The sequence below is a fragment of the Orcinus orca genome, chromosome 2 (genome assembly GCF_937001465.1).
Source record: "Orcinus orca chromosome 2, mOrcOrc1.1, whole genome shotgun sequence".
Classification (NCBI taxonomy): domain Eukaryota; kingdom Metazoa; phylum Chordata; class Mammalia; order Artiodactyla; family Delphinidae; genus Orcinus; species Orcinus orca.
The window spans coordinates 128,072,203-128,085,681 of NC_064560.1; the positions used below are offsets into that span (position 1 = coordinate 128,072,203).

General features: G+C 54.1%; 3 protein-coding genes across 4 annotated transcripts; 2 read left to right on the forward strand and 1 right to left on the reverse strand.

The window, feature by feature from the left end:
- The first annotated feature begins 47 nt into the window (after window positions 1-47).
- On the forward strand, window positions 48-6,169 carry NOP9 (NOP9 nucleolar protein). The gene is made up of 10 exons (XM_004283122.3): window positions 48-394; window positions 594-1,037; window positions 2,092-2,202; window positions 2,452-2,593; window positions 3,310-3,502; window positions 4,141-4,281; window positions 4,690-4,815; window positions 4,981-5,217; window positions 5,431-5,536; window positions 5,886-6,169. Exons 1-10 carry the CDS (start codon window positions 148-150, stop codon window positions 6,041-6,043), a joined length of 1,905 nt encoding a protein of 634 aa, XP_004283170.1. The 5' UTR covers window positions 48-147; the 3' UTR covers window positions 6,044-6,169.
- On the reverse strand, window positions 6,136-11,715 carry CIDEB (cell death inducing DFFA like effector b). 2 transcript variants are annotated; one of them, XM_012537938.3, is made up of 6 exons: window positions 11,590-11,715; window positions 9,026-9,138; window positions 8,537-8,681; window positions 7,270-7,419; window positions 6,839-7,029; window positions 6,136-6,716 (listed from the first exon to the last, which is right to left on the reverse strand). In XM_012537938.3, the coding sequence occupies exons 1-6, from the start codon at window positions 11,602-11,604 to the stop codon at window positions 6,584-6,586; spliced, it is 747 nt and encodes a 248-aa protein (XP_012393392.1). In that variant the 5' UTR covers window positions 11,605-11,715; the 3' UTR covers window positions 6,136-6,583. The 2 variants fall into 2 exon arrangements, with proteins under 2 accessions (XP_012393392.1, XP_049562092.1); XM_049706135.1 differs by having other exon boundaries at window positions 11,557-11,686.
- Window positions 11,637-13,433, forward strand: LTB4R2 (leukotriene B4 receptor 2). The gene has a single exon (XM_004286811.4). The coding sequence runs from the start codon at window positions 11,637-11,639 to the stop codon at window positions 12,702-12,704; it is 1,068 nt and encodes a 355-aa protein (XP_004286859.2). The 3' UTR covers window positions 12,705-13,433.
- Window positions 13,434-13,479: the final 46 nt, after the last annotated feature.

Below are 13,479 nucleotides of genomic sequence, written 5' to 3' on the forward strand. Positions count from 1 at the left end.
GGCAGTCGCGGGGCTATGACGTGTAACGCTGCGCCCTGAGCGCGCGGGCGTGCCTAAACTCTGCCAGGCCCCGGCCCGTACGCGAGTGCTTGAGGTTCCCCCTGCGGCTAAGGAAGCCTTTGCTGGCGGAGAGGTGCCGAAGCACTCATGGGGCTGGTTCCGCGCTCCCCCCACCAGGCGGGGCGCCGGTTCCCAGCTGGTGGCAAAAGAGGGCGCGGAGCCAAGGGCTCGGGGCGCCCCCCACCAGGCCGCCAGCGACAACCCTGCCCGCCTCCGGATGGGCGCTCAGAGCCGGCTCCGGATGCGCACCCTCACCTGAGCCCAGAAGCTTTGGGGTATTTCCGCCGGGCGCTATCCGCGCTGAAAGAGGTCCCCGAGACGGGAGAAGAACGAGGTAGGGAGCAACTTTGGGGTGGGATCAAGGGAGGCACTTAGTTGGGCATAAAAGGACATTTCGTGGGTCCTCAGGGTGTGAGGACTTAGTTTCATCTCCTGTATCCCCTTCCTCCCTCCCCACCCCTTGGTTAAGTGATGGAACATAACCTTAGCCTCCTCTCATTCTCTTTAATATATTTCTTTTCTTGTTTTTCCAGAGCTGATGGTGCACAATGTTTTGAAAGAAGTGGAGGCTCAGGCCCTAGCGTTGGCCACAAACAGGGCTGGTAGTGAGATGCTGCAGGAACTGTTGGGGTTCAGTCCCCTGAAACCGCTGTGTCGAGTATGGGCTGCTCTGCGGCCCAACTTGCGCTTTGTGGCCTGTCATCGATGTGGGGTCCATGTATTGCAAAGTGCTTTGCTGCAGCTGCCTCGATTGCTAGGGAACCCTGCAGAGGAGGAGGAGGAGGAGGATGGGAAGGATGGTCCTTTGGAGACCCTGGAGGAGCTGGGCCTGGGACTAGCCGCTGAGGTGTGTGATGATTTTCTTTTCTACTGTGGAGACACACATGGCAGCTTCGTGGTCAGAACTTTGCTGCAGGTATTGGGAGGGACTCTTCTGGAGTCTGAGAGAGCCAGGCACCGTGGCTCCCAGTTACCTGGTAAGTATTACAAGAAAGGAATATAGACCCAGAGGGAAGGAGAGTTTAGGAAGTTCAGAAGGAGAGAATAAGCAGAAGATTTCTTCATGACCTTAAAGAATTAGCAGAGAAATGAGGTCAGGGATATCAGGCCAAAGATTAGTGTGCGTAGAGGCCCAGAGGTGAGGATGCATAGGTGTGTTTAGGGAACAGCTGTTAGAAGAATGGGGGCAAGTGGAAGAGATGATTCACTTGAGCATTGCGTTTCAAACTTTTTTTTAACCAGAACTCACAGTATGGAAAAGTTTTTTAAACATGACTCGACATACATATGTGTATATATACACATACGGGATTCAAGCAAAAGGTCAGGAAACAATACCTTTACTACATGCAACCCACTCTGATATTTTCTTCCCCCCCCCTTTTTTTTTGCTGAGCCACACGCGGCTTGTGGTTCCTTGACCACAAGTCATCAAACCTGTGCCCCGTGCAGTGGAAGCTTGGAGCCCTAACCACTGGACTGCCAGGGAGTTCCCTCCTTTTTCATTATATTTTGTGTGTTACATTAAAAAAATGCTTAGGACTTCCCTGGTGGTCCAGTGATTAAGAATCTGTGCTTTCACTTCAGGGGGCGTGGGTTCGATCCCTGGTTGGGGAAATAAGATCCCGCAGGCCACGCAGCGCGGCCAAAAAAAAAAAAGGTGGTTGAGACCCACTAGATTGATTTCGTAATACACTCATAGGCAGCAGACCTACATTTTGAAAAACACTGGGAAATGAGATAGTGAGTTTAGGTGAGGCCTGATTTTGGAACACCTTGAACTCCTGACTGAGGAGTTTGGACTATCTCCTATGGACCCTGGGGGAGCTGGTTGAAGTTTCTTAGAGAAATTAAAACAGAAATGTAGTCTCAGTTCAGTCATCCAGATGAGACGAGACATTCAGTTGTACCAACTGAGTTGTATGTGTTCCGCATCTCCAAGCCAAATCCTTGTTCAACTATGGAATTATTCTTCCTCCTGGATGGCAGTTCGTGATCTCACCACTGCATACGTTCTTGATCTTCCTTCAGAAGCACAAAGGGCCCCATCTCGGGAATGTAAGGCAACCGATTTCGAGGTCCCTGAAACCTTCTTGAATTGTCTTCAGAACCTGAGCTCCTGCTTTCTGAAGGACATTGCTGGTAAGGAGGGAAATAAGAGGAAATCTAGGATCGGATCTTTTTTGGAGGTGATGATCATCAAACAAGGCTCTTATTTTGATCAGTCTTAACCCTCTTGTTTTCAAATCTTAACTGGTTTGATGTTGTAAAGGCCCTGTGTAGACCATTTGTGTCCACAGTCCCTTGAATCTTGTTGCCTGAGATCTGAGGTTTTATAGGTTGTCTGGCTTTTGGGAAAGACGCTTTTATTATTTCTGCCCTCCCCCACAGTGTTTATCACTGACAAGATCTCCAGCTTCTGCCTTCAAGTAGCCTTACAGATCTTACACCGCAAGCTGCCCCAGTTTTGTGCCCACCTCTGCAATGCTGTGATGGGCTACTTGAGTAGCCGCAATTCCTCAGCAGATGGCAGGTATGGACAGGGCCTCAGGATTGACTGAGGTGGTGGGCTGTGTGAAATGAATGACGTGATATGGGTATTTTGTTTGTTTGTTTTAAAAGACAAAGGTTTTCATTCTGTGTATGTGTGTGTGTACATGTGTATATATATGAAATATATATATGAGATATATATGTATATAACCATGTTATTTTTTTGTCCAGTTTTATTGAGATATAATTGACATATAGAACTGCGTAAGTTTAAGGTGTGCAGCGTGATTTGACTGACTTACCTCACAAAACAATTACCACAATAAGTTTAGTGAACATCTATCATCTCGTTTACAATACAAAATTAAAGAAATAGGAAAAAATTTTTTATTCCTTGTGATGGGAACTCTTAACAACTTTCATGTAAAACATACACTAGTGTTAGTTATATTTATCATGTTATACATTACATCCTTAGTATTTATCTTATAACTGGACATTTGTACCTTTGATCGCTTTCCGCCAGTTCCCCCTACCCCCAGGGCCCCTGCCTCTGGTAAACACAAATCTGACCTCTTTTCCTATAAGTTTGTTTGTTTTTGAAGTATAATTGGCGTACAACACTGTGTTAGTTCCTGTCACACAACGTGATGATTTGCTATTTCAGTACACTTCAAAATGATCACCATGGTAAGATGTGGTTATTTTGGATGAAGTGAAGTGAAGACTACCTGATCACCCTCTCCTTGTCCCCAGTCCCCTACTGCTATTTCTGCGCGATCAGACGAGCTCCAGACTCCTGGAGCAGGTGCTGCTGGTGTCGGAGCCCCCAAGGCTCCAGAGCCTCTTTGAGGATCACTTCCAAGGACAGCTGCAGACCCTGGCTGCACATCCTATTGCTAACTTCCCTTTGCAGCGTTTCCTGGATGCTATCACCACTCCTGAGCTGGTGAGTCAGGAACTTGGCTGAGTCCGTTCCTTTTAGTTCTTGTTCATTGGGACTTGCTTTATTGTATGCCTGCGTCTGTATTTTCAACAGTGTACTGGCCGTTCCCCTTGAGAAGTTATTCCTGGAGGCTTCCCAGAGCTTAGGGTAAAGGTGCCTTCTTCCCAGAAAGGATTTGCTTTGGCTTCTCTCAGGTGCCAGTGCCAGCAGGAGACCGGCGTAATTCAAGTTCTCAGCCTGAGCTTCCGTGGCTCGCGCAGTCTCTGGGTACTTGGCTACAAATCCATAGGAGCACTGGAGCTGCTGTCCTAGCTTCTCATTTCCTTTGCTGCTTAGTGCCAAGGCATGTTTCCCTGGGATCTCATGGGTTGAGATCTGGGGTAGAAGGGGAGGTTTAATTCTAGTCCTCCCTTATCCTGAGAGTATGGCCATTTACAATCCCCTCCCCATGGGAGGCCGCACCTCTAAGACTGCTCCTTTGTTCTGGACCTTCCTTATCCATCCAAACCAAAGTCCTGTTATTGGCAATGCTTTTATGTTTTATCTAGCATTTTTAGTTGTTTTTGGCAGGAAGATTTCTCTCAATAACTCAGCCCACTGTTACCAGAATGCCAGATTCTTTAACCCATGTCTCCCCTCAGCTGTCCCCCGTGTTTGAGGAGCTAAGCCCTGCCCTGGAAGCTGTGCTGGCTCAGGGTCACTCAGGGGTAGTCATTGCCCTGGTCGGGGCCTGCCACAGAGTTGGGATCCACCAAGCCCAGGTCCTACAGCTGTTGTTGGAGGTGAGTGGTGGTTACCCGCAACCCATTTATGCCCTCAGTTCAAATTCTACCTGCTAGGACTTAGCTAATCTTCAGTCGTTGTATCTGTGGACCCAAGAGGTCTAGTGCCCAGGGAGTTCACAGATACAGGGGGAAATGAAGCCAAAACCATCTCATGGCCCTGGAATGAAAATAGTCTCCCAGGGCAGAGAGAGAAGTTTTAAGGAATAAATATTTATTCAGCCCGTTACATATATGGAGGCTGTGGATACAGCAAGGCAGATGAGATCCTGTCCGCATGCAGCTTATGTTCTTGTGGAGTTAGGCATTCTCATCTGTCCTGAATGCTTCCCCCTGTCTGGGAAGTCGAGGTTAGGGATGAATTGCTTGAGGTTAGTTCTCAGTTTCATGTTTTGTCTTCCTTTCTAGGCGTTCCACTGTGCAGAGCCCTCTTCCCGGCAAGTGGCCTGTGTGCCTCTCTTTGCCACTTTGATGACTTATGAGGTGTACTATGGACTGGCAGAGGAGGAGGGGGCAGTGCCCGCAGAGCACCAGGTGAGGTAGGGGAGAGGCCAAACCTGTGACTAACTGGGGACCAGGCCTCCCAGGGCTTAGGAAGCCCCTCACCACTGAGGTGAGGGTGGTGAGATCTCTGGCTTCATCCAAGTGAAGGCGGCAGTTTGGTGGCTGCCTCCTAATTCCCTGTCTCTGTCCTTCCAGGTAGAAATGGCCACTGCCAGGGACCTGGGGGAAGTGACAGTCCTTGGGTCTCTACTGCTCCAGCATTTGCTGCACTTCTCCAGTCCTGGTATTATACTTCGAAGTTTGGGTGCCTTGACAGGACCACAGCTTCTGACTCTGGCCCAAAGCCCTGCTGGTTCCCATGTGCTTGATGCTGTCCTGACCAGCCCCTCCGTGACACGCAAGCAGCGCCGCCGGGTGCTGAAGACCCTAAAGGTTAGATTTCTGGCTTCTGCTTTGATTCCTCTGCCATCCTCCATTTAGAGAATGTGAGCTTCCCCCAGGACTCTGCTTCGGAGTCACAGAGAGGATGTGTAGTTCCTAGACTGCTTCAACTCAGCCTCTGAACTTCAGCCCTCATGCCCACCCTAACCCAACACACTTCTGTGGACTGCCCTAGAGGGCCCTACCTTGCTTGTCTCAATGCAGGGACAGTATGTGGCTCTGGCCTGTAGTCGCCACGGCAGCCGTGTGCTTGATGCCATCTGGAGTGGGGCAGCCCTTGGGGCCCGGAAGGAAATTGCTGCTGAGCTGGGTGAGTACCAGCACCGATCTTTGACCTTTCCAAATGCCCCCTTTCCTCACTCTAAAGAGCTGGGTGGCTGGGAATGGACCTAAATTAAGCAGAGACTTCAGTTCCAAAGGGTGGTCTTGGCCACGGGTTCTTGGCAGTCTGTTCTCCCCTGCCCCTCTGCGGACTGTGCAGCCCTGTGCTCCCACCCCTCCTCCTGACTTCTCTTCTTTGGACAGTGAGGTGTTAACTCTATCCTGAGGCAGACCCAGGGTTCCAAAAAAAGGGAGGGGCTTTCACCCCAAGTAGGGTCTCTTCAAGGATGGGTGGGTGACTGCATGGTGATACTGAACACGAATGGTTCCCTTTGCAGGGGCACGGAACCAGGAGCTGATAAGGGACCCTTTTGGCCACCATGTAGCTCGAAACGTGGCCCTGACTACCTTTCTGAAGCGGCGAGAGGCTTGGGAACAGCAGCAGGGGGCGGTGGCCAAGCGGAGGCGGGCCTTGAACTCAATACTTGAAGACTAAGGCCTTTGGATCTGGGACTGGGTGTTCATGGGGCACGGGGAAACGGAGTATCTATCCTGTCCTGTTCCTAGTTTAAACTGGAGTCAAAAGTCTTATTGATAAACATTTTTATATTTTTACTGGAAACACCTTTGTTATTTTGTGTGGGAAGGGTACAAAGAAATAGAGATCTCAAGGTAAAGTTAGAGAGGGCTTTCTTCAGGGCACTGGGGAGCTTAGGGACAGGAGGGGAGTGGTAAGGACCTCTAGATGTAGCAGCAATCAGGGTGGGATCCAGATGCCTGTGGACAGGCTGTGGCCTTTCAGGGTAAGTGGGAGGCTGCAAAGATGGCTAGGAATGGATAGTATTCTTCAGCAATGGGTATAGGCTGGGGTGGAAGGCATTAGGCTGATGGGCCTGTCACTATGGGATCAGAAGACTGGGGAAAACAGGCGGGATAGTGAGCCTGCACTGTGTGTAGGCCCCAAACTTGATGCTGTCACAGTCCTTACAGTCTGTCTCTTGGAATGAGTCTAGGGGCAGAAGCTCAGAGCCCCTTCTCAGTAGGGTTGGAGGCGACCCTGCCGCTGCCACCGCTCAGTCCCTTCCACTGCATGACGAAGGGTGGAGGAGATTCCCAGCAGCATGTGGCCCAGGCCTTGCAGCAGTGCGGAGGCCCATCGGAGGAGCTCCCTGAAGGGCAGAGACAAGAGGAAGTCACGGGGTGGGGTCTGGGGGTTTTCCACAGGGGAGAGCTAACAGGGTAGGGGAGTGTAGCTGTAGGGGTGGGGAAGTGTGACATGTTGGTCTCTGACCTGAGTATTTTCTTTGGGCCGAGTCCTTGAATGTCACAGCTCATGGAGTAGAGCCCGTAGAACGTGGCTTTGATGTTCAGGCTGCCAAAGAGGTCTCGAGGGTTTTGCTTGTATACGTCGAAGGTGATGCGGGCGATGTCCTTGCTGTGCTTGGGCTTCTCCCGGCCCAGGCCATACGACAGCACCCCACTCTGTAGGAGCCCCCCACATCGGTGCAATGGACCCTCACATACTGACACTCACCACTAATCCCTGTCAGCACTGGGACAGACCCACCCTTGCCTGGACTGTTGGTCCACTATAAGGAGTCCTCGACAACTCCTCACCTCTCCCGTCGCTTCTGCCCCCAAGATCAGGGTTAGGTAGCAGAAGAGGCTTGGGAGAGACAGAAAGGATCAGTGGCCTAAGCAGCCCCAGTGTGGGCCTCTCACCCTGCTGGGGCTCCAGCTCTGTCCCAACTTCAGCACCATCAGGCATGTGTCATCCTCCAACAGCTGGAAGAAGTCCTCGCTCTCCACTGTGGTCCCATCCTCCTCCAGCACCAGTGTTAGCACTCCACTCAGCGTCAGAGTCTCCTGTGCCTGCCCAGTGGCAAGAAGTAGGAGGGAAGGGGCAGAGCTTATCCCATGCCCCTTCCCTGTCCGGCTGCCCAGCACCCAATGGTTGACCCTAGATGCTGACTGATATCCCAACTCTCCTTCCTGGTGCTTTGCCATCCTTCTAATGGCTCTAGCTCACGGTGTTCTTTAGTTGTTGGGGGACCCTCACTAGGGGCTGTCCTTTTCCTATTCGTTCCTGCTTTGCTCCTACCATGTCACTGTCATCTCTCTCAGCTTCCCTCCAAGCCATGCCTACTGGTTAGGAATTGAAAAGCTAGCCAGTTTCTCTTGAATGGGTATAGGCATTATGCTGATGGGGCCTATCACGACGGGTCTTATCTCCAGTGTCCCACCTCACTCTCCCCGACCCTCACAGTTCTTCGGAACTATTTTCAGTAATAATGACTTTTAACCTTCTTGAGTCTTCACTAGTGTCAAGTATCTATGTAGCACTTTACATACATTATTCTCTTTTACTCCTTTCAGCAGCCCTAGGAGGTAGTTGTATTATTGTACCCTTTTTACAGATGAAGAAACTGAGGGGTTTTTTTTGTTTTTATTTTTTTTGCGGTACGCAGGCCTCTCCCTGTTGTGGTCTCTCCCGTTGCGGAGCACAGGCTCTGGAGGCACAGGCTCAGCGGCCATGGCTCACGGGCCCAGCCGCTCCGCGGCATGTGGGATCCTCCCGGACCGGGGCACGAACGGACTCTCAACCACTGCGCCACCAGGGAAGCCCGAAACTGAGGTTTTGATAGGCTGAGTAACTTCCCAAGTTTTGACACTAGGAAGCGGCAGAATCAGGATTTGAATTTGATCTGTCATACAAATTGCCGTTCCATACTGAGTTCTGAAATCTATCCCTCCACCCCTGTCTACTCCTTTCCCGCCCCCAAAGAAAAGCCCACTCCTTGGAAAAAAAAAAAAAGTGAATTGACTCAAATGCAGCAGAAGCCACTGGGCTCACCCCCCTGCTTTTAGCCCTCAGAGGGAGGGGCAGCCATGTAGCCGCGGCCCTTCCTGCTCATTATTCCAAGCTCACACTCTTCCCTAGCCCCTTGGCTGCCCCTGCTCTTGGAACCCAGGGACGTGGCCCACACACCTTGTGTAGCAGTTCCCGGCGGGTGGCAGCTGTAAGGCCTTTCCGAGTGGCCCGCTTGTGATCACAGACGCGGAAAGGTCGCGGGGGTGGTGGAGCCGAGGTCCAGACCTTACGGCCCAAATCGGAGCTCATACTGGTTACTGACCTGGTAGGTGGGAAGAAAGGTCAAGAAGGAGTGAGGGGTTTGGTGAGTGCAGCGGGGGTGACGGGCGTGGGGTAGCTGGAGCTTTAGGGAAGTTGGGAGGGAGGGATCTGGGTGTGCAGATTAAAGTAGCTCGGGGAGAGAGGGAGAGACCGCGGACTGGGCGCGGGGGGGGGGGGGGGGGTGAGGGGGTGGGGTGGCGGTTCAGGAGCTGGACAAGCCCACTGTGAAAAGGGGCAGGGAGGGGAAGGGGTACAAATTCGAAAGTTTTCTAGGGTCTGAAAGCAGCTTTGTCACCCTGCCTATATCCCCAGAGCTGGAGAGTGGAGAGAAGGGTTAGAAATCACCTGAGCAGGCCGCTGGGGTCCAGGGCAGAGAGGTACTCCATGGTGGAGGGAAGGAGCAGGAGAGTTGCCTCTCCCGGGAGTTCTGGGCTCGGTGGTTCTCGGCGGGGTTGGAGCTGAAGTGGTGGTGTTTTCTGTTACGGAGCTGGGATCTCAGCCCCGGCGAGGTGGGGTATGAGTCAAGCCCGGACTCTGGCCCCCCTGCCTGGCCAGTGAGAAGGGCAAAGTCCAAGGGGAGGGAGGAGGGGAAGGGCCAAGGGGGGTGGTGGAGGAAGGATTGAGGCCCAGATATGTCCAGCAAAAGCCATGGAAGTTTGTGTGTGTGTCTCTGGTGGCAGCGTGTGATGTGAGGGTACATGGGAACTATGTAATTGGATGGAATGTGATATCCGGTGTGTTTCTTTATATCGAGGTAATTTCTAGGGCCAATTTCTCCTGGCTCCCAATCTGTGTGAAGCTGGTTATGTGATTTGCTCTGTATGTGCTGCCACCTACTGAAAACACCATGAACTGCAGCTTTAGGAACAGGGAGGCCGTGCTGAGGATGGGCAGGGCTTGGAGAAACTAGAACACCTCCAGGCAGTGTGCCTGGGTGGGGTGCGAGGGGAGGATGGGTACTGATCCATGGATCCAGAATCACCAGGATCCTGTCTGGGACCCTGGCCTTCCTCTTTCATGCTCTTCCCTCTGTGGGCTAGGGGAGGGGCTGGCTCAACACTTCTCTTCAGAAGAACTGCCTGCTTCAGCTGCACTGGATTAGTCATTCTCTCACCTTTCTCCACTGGCCACTTTATAGGCATGGAGATGTGGAAGGCGGAAGAGGGGATGGGTCCTTTGATGACATCAGGACTTTAGCATTCGGTGCCCCGTGCCCCATCTCTGATTTCAGCTGCAGTTGTGATGAACAGTTGTGAGGAAGCTCAGACTCTCACTGTCAGTGAATCCCTCACATGAGCATAAGTCTCCTTGATTTCTTGCCCAGGAGTCTTATCTGAAGCTGTAGCAGCCCACTCAGCCCCCTGACAAGTACAGGCTGCAAGTGTGTATAAGGGCATTAATGCCTCTAGGACAACCCTCAAACAATGGGGAATGTGAGCTGGCCATAAACGCCCATCTTCTCTCTTTCTGGAAGTTATTTTGTGCACTCAGAGGTTCCTGATGCCCACTGAATATTGGAATTCAATAATACACTCTTACTGGTTTTCCTCTTCCCTCTCTTCCCCTGCTCTCTCACTCCTGCTTCCCGACCTGACTCCCCAAATACCAGATTACCCATGTCCTCGACTCAGGCTCTGCTCTGGAGGGAACCCAAACTGAGACAAGACTGGTGTCCTGGCTCCCAAGGAACCCCCTTCTGGCTGTTGACTGGGCAGAAGCCTTTTTTCCCTTTCCCTAAATTTCATCAATCTACCAAATTTCTTCCTTTCCAAGCTTTGCCCAACCTCACGACCTAGAGAAGTAAGTCTCTACACTGCGCCCTTTCCTTTTTCCTTGCGTCGTATCCTGGTGCAGCCTGGCAGTGGGGCCTCTTCATGGTTGTCAGTTAGGACTCCTCAACCAGGCTATAAGCCCTCACACCTCCATGCATCTCCCATTCTGCCTGGAACTTAACCTATGCTTTACACTGAAAGCTGCCATTGACAGCCCACTGAGAGGTGTGAGGGCAGAATGACTGGGGCAGGGTCCAAGGCAAGAGGTGAGAGGGGTAGGTAGGAAGCTGAGGAAAAAGGGGGCTCAGGAGTCTGAGTCTCAGAGTCAGGAGTCTGAAAACAGGCAAAGGTAGAGCAGCTGGGGGAATGAGGAGTTGGGTCGCCTTCTCTGCTGAGTGCAGGCAAGAGCGGCCAGACAGCATAAGAGCTGCAGGGTGGGAGGATTGGGACCACAGGGTGGGGGGCAGGGGGTGGGGAGGGATGAGCGCAGAAGCAGGACCCAGGGGCAGGATCTGGCAGTGTCCCTACTCACCCACACGACCAGGGAACCTTATCTGCACCCCTTCAGCTTATCCTGTTTCCTGGGGAGGCGGGCTCTCACACGCCTGGACGTGTTAGTGATGGGAAGCAGCAGAGTGAGGGAGGGGCCCCAGGAAAGGCCCGAGAGGAGCCCCACCTTGTCCCTCCCTGTTTTCGCCTCACCCTCTGACAACCTGACAGGCACAGGACAGGATTAGGCACCTGGCCCACTGCCCCTTTGCCTTTGGGCTTCCCCAGGCCCCTGGAGGGCCCCCAACCCTGCTCGCTCCCAGCTGGGTAAGTAGATCTGCCCATGAGACCATACTCCCTTCCACTCACTTTTGCCCTGAGGTATAGGCAACGGGGCTGGACGAAGAAGGAGAGGCCAGGTTAGGAGGGTGGAAGGTGGAGGCAGTGACAGCCTGGGAGTCAGGACTGGGGAGGTCGGCTGACCCAGAGCAGGGGATTTGGGTTCCAGGAAGTAGTGTTTGAGCTGGGTCTGGGGTCCTGGAGGAAGAGACAGAAGCTCCCAGACAGAAGAGAGGCAGGCTGCAGAGGAGTGAGGGAGGCACAGTCCCTTCTCACCGGCATCAGGCGTAACGTGGGCTTTTGCCCCACCTGAAAGCGCTCCATGGCTCTTTCCAGCCTCCCGTAGGCGCCTAGGGATGTCGGTTTGCTACGGTCCCCCGGGAAACGAGACGCTGCTGAGCTGGAAGACCTCGCGGGTCACAGGCACAGCCTTCCTGCTGCTGGCGGCGCTGCTGGGGCTGCCTGGCAACGGCTTCGTGGTGTGGAGCTTGGCGGGCTGGCGGCCCGCACGGGGGCGACCGCTGGCGGCCACGCTCGTGCTGCACCTGGCGCTGGCCGACGGCTCGGTGCTGCTGCTCACGCCGCTCTTCGTGACCTTCCTGACCCGGCAGGCCTGGCCGCTGGGCCAGGCGGGCTGCAAGGCCGTGTACTACGTGTGCGCGCTCAGCATGTACGCCAGCGTGCTGCTCACCGGCCTGCTCAGCCTGCAGCGCTGCCTCGCCATCACCCGCCCCTTCCTGGCTCCCCGGCTGCGCAGCCCGGCCCTGGCCCGCCGCCTGCTGCTGGCCGTCTGGCTGGCCGCCCTGGTGCTCGCCAGCCCGGCCGCCGTGTACCGCCACCTCTGGGCGGACCGCGTGTGCCAGCTGTGCCACCCGTCGCCCGCCCACGCCGCCGCCCACCTGAGCCTGGAGACCCTGACCGCCTTCGTGCTGCCCTTCGGGCTGGTGCTCGGCTGCTACGGCGTGACGCTGGTGCGGCTGCGGGGCACCCGCTGGGGCGCCAGGCGGCACGGGGCGCGGGTGGGCCGGCTGGTGGTCGCCATCGTGCTGGCCTTTGGCTTGCTCTGGGCCCCCTACCACGCTGTCAACGTACTGCAGGCGCTCGCCGCGCTGGCTCCGCCCGAAGGAGCCTTGGCGAGCCTGGGCGGGGCGGGCCAGGCGGCGCGAGCCGGAACCACGGCTCTGGCCTTCTTCAGCTCCAGCGTCAACCCGCTGCTCTACCTCTTCACCGCCGGGGATCTACTGCCCCGGGCGGGTCCCCGCTTCCTCACGCGGCTCTTCGAGGGCTCCGGAGAGGCCCGATGGGGCGTCCAGTCTAGGGTGGGGGCCATGGAGCTCCGAGCTAGCACTCGGCTCAAAGTGCTGGGACAGGGCCGTGGCAATGGAGACCCTGGGGGCGGGGCGGAGAGGGACAGTCAGGGATGAGACCCTTGACGTCAAACCCTACAACCGGGCCTGCTCTCCCCTATCCCCTTACATCGCCTCCCAGAACTCAGGGAACCACTGTGGACAGTTTGGGGATCCTTCTCTGACCATAGTTTTGACCTGTCTGGGCAGAATTATCATACATCTGGGGCAGGCCCAGGTTCCTCAAACTGAGGCACTTTGAGTGGTGATGGTCAGTGTTAAGGAGTATCATGTACTTGCAGGTTGGCATGTGCCCAGGTGCCAGAGCTGCTTACTTGTTGCCAATAGCTATTGTGAAATACACTGGGTGGTCATTATGTTTCAGCAAAAATAGAAATGAGACTTTTCTGATAAGCAAGGAAAATAAGCAAACAATGAACAGGCTGGGGAAACAGCATAAACAGGCCTGAAAGAGTTAAGCAATCTTGGTTACTCTTTAGCTGTTACTACTAACAAACACTTGTAGCTAGACTTGTCCTTCACAAAGCTAATTACTCTCTGATTCCATAGGAATTATACTCTGCACCTGGCATTCTTCTCCCCCTACACTCTCTCGCAGCATTAAAAGAAGGTCACCGGGGCTTCCCTGGTGGCGCAGTGGTTGAGAGTCTGCCTGCCGATGCAGGGGACACGGGTTCGTGCCCCGGTCCGGGAGGATCCCACATGCCGCGGAGCGGCTGGGCCCGTGAGCCATGGCCGCTGAGCCTGTGCGTCCGGAGCCTGTGCTGCTCTGCAACGGGAGAGGCCGCAGCGGTGAGAGGCCCGCGTACCACAAAAAAAAAAAAAAAAAAGG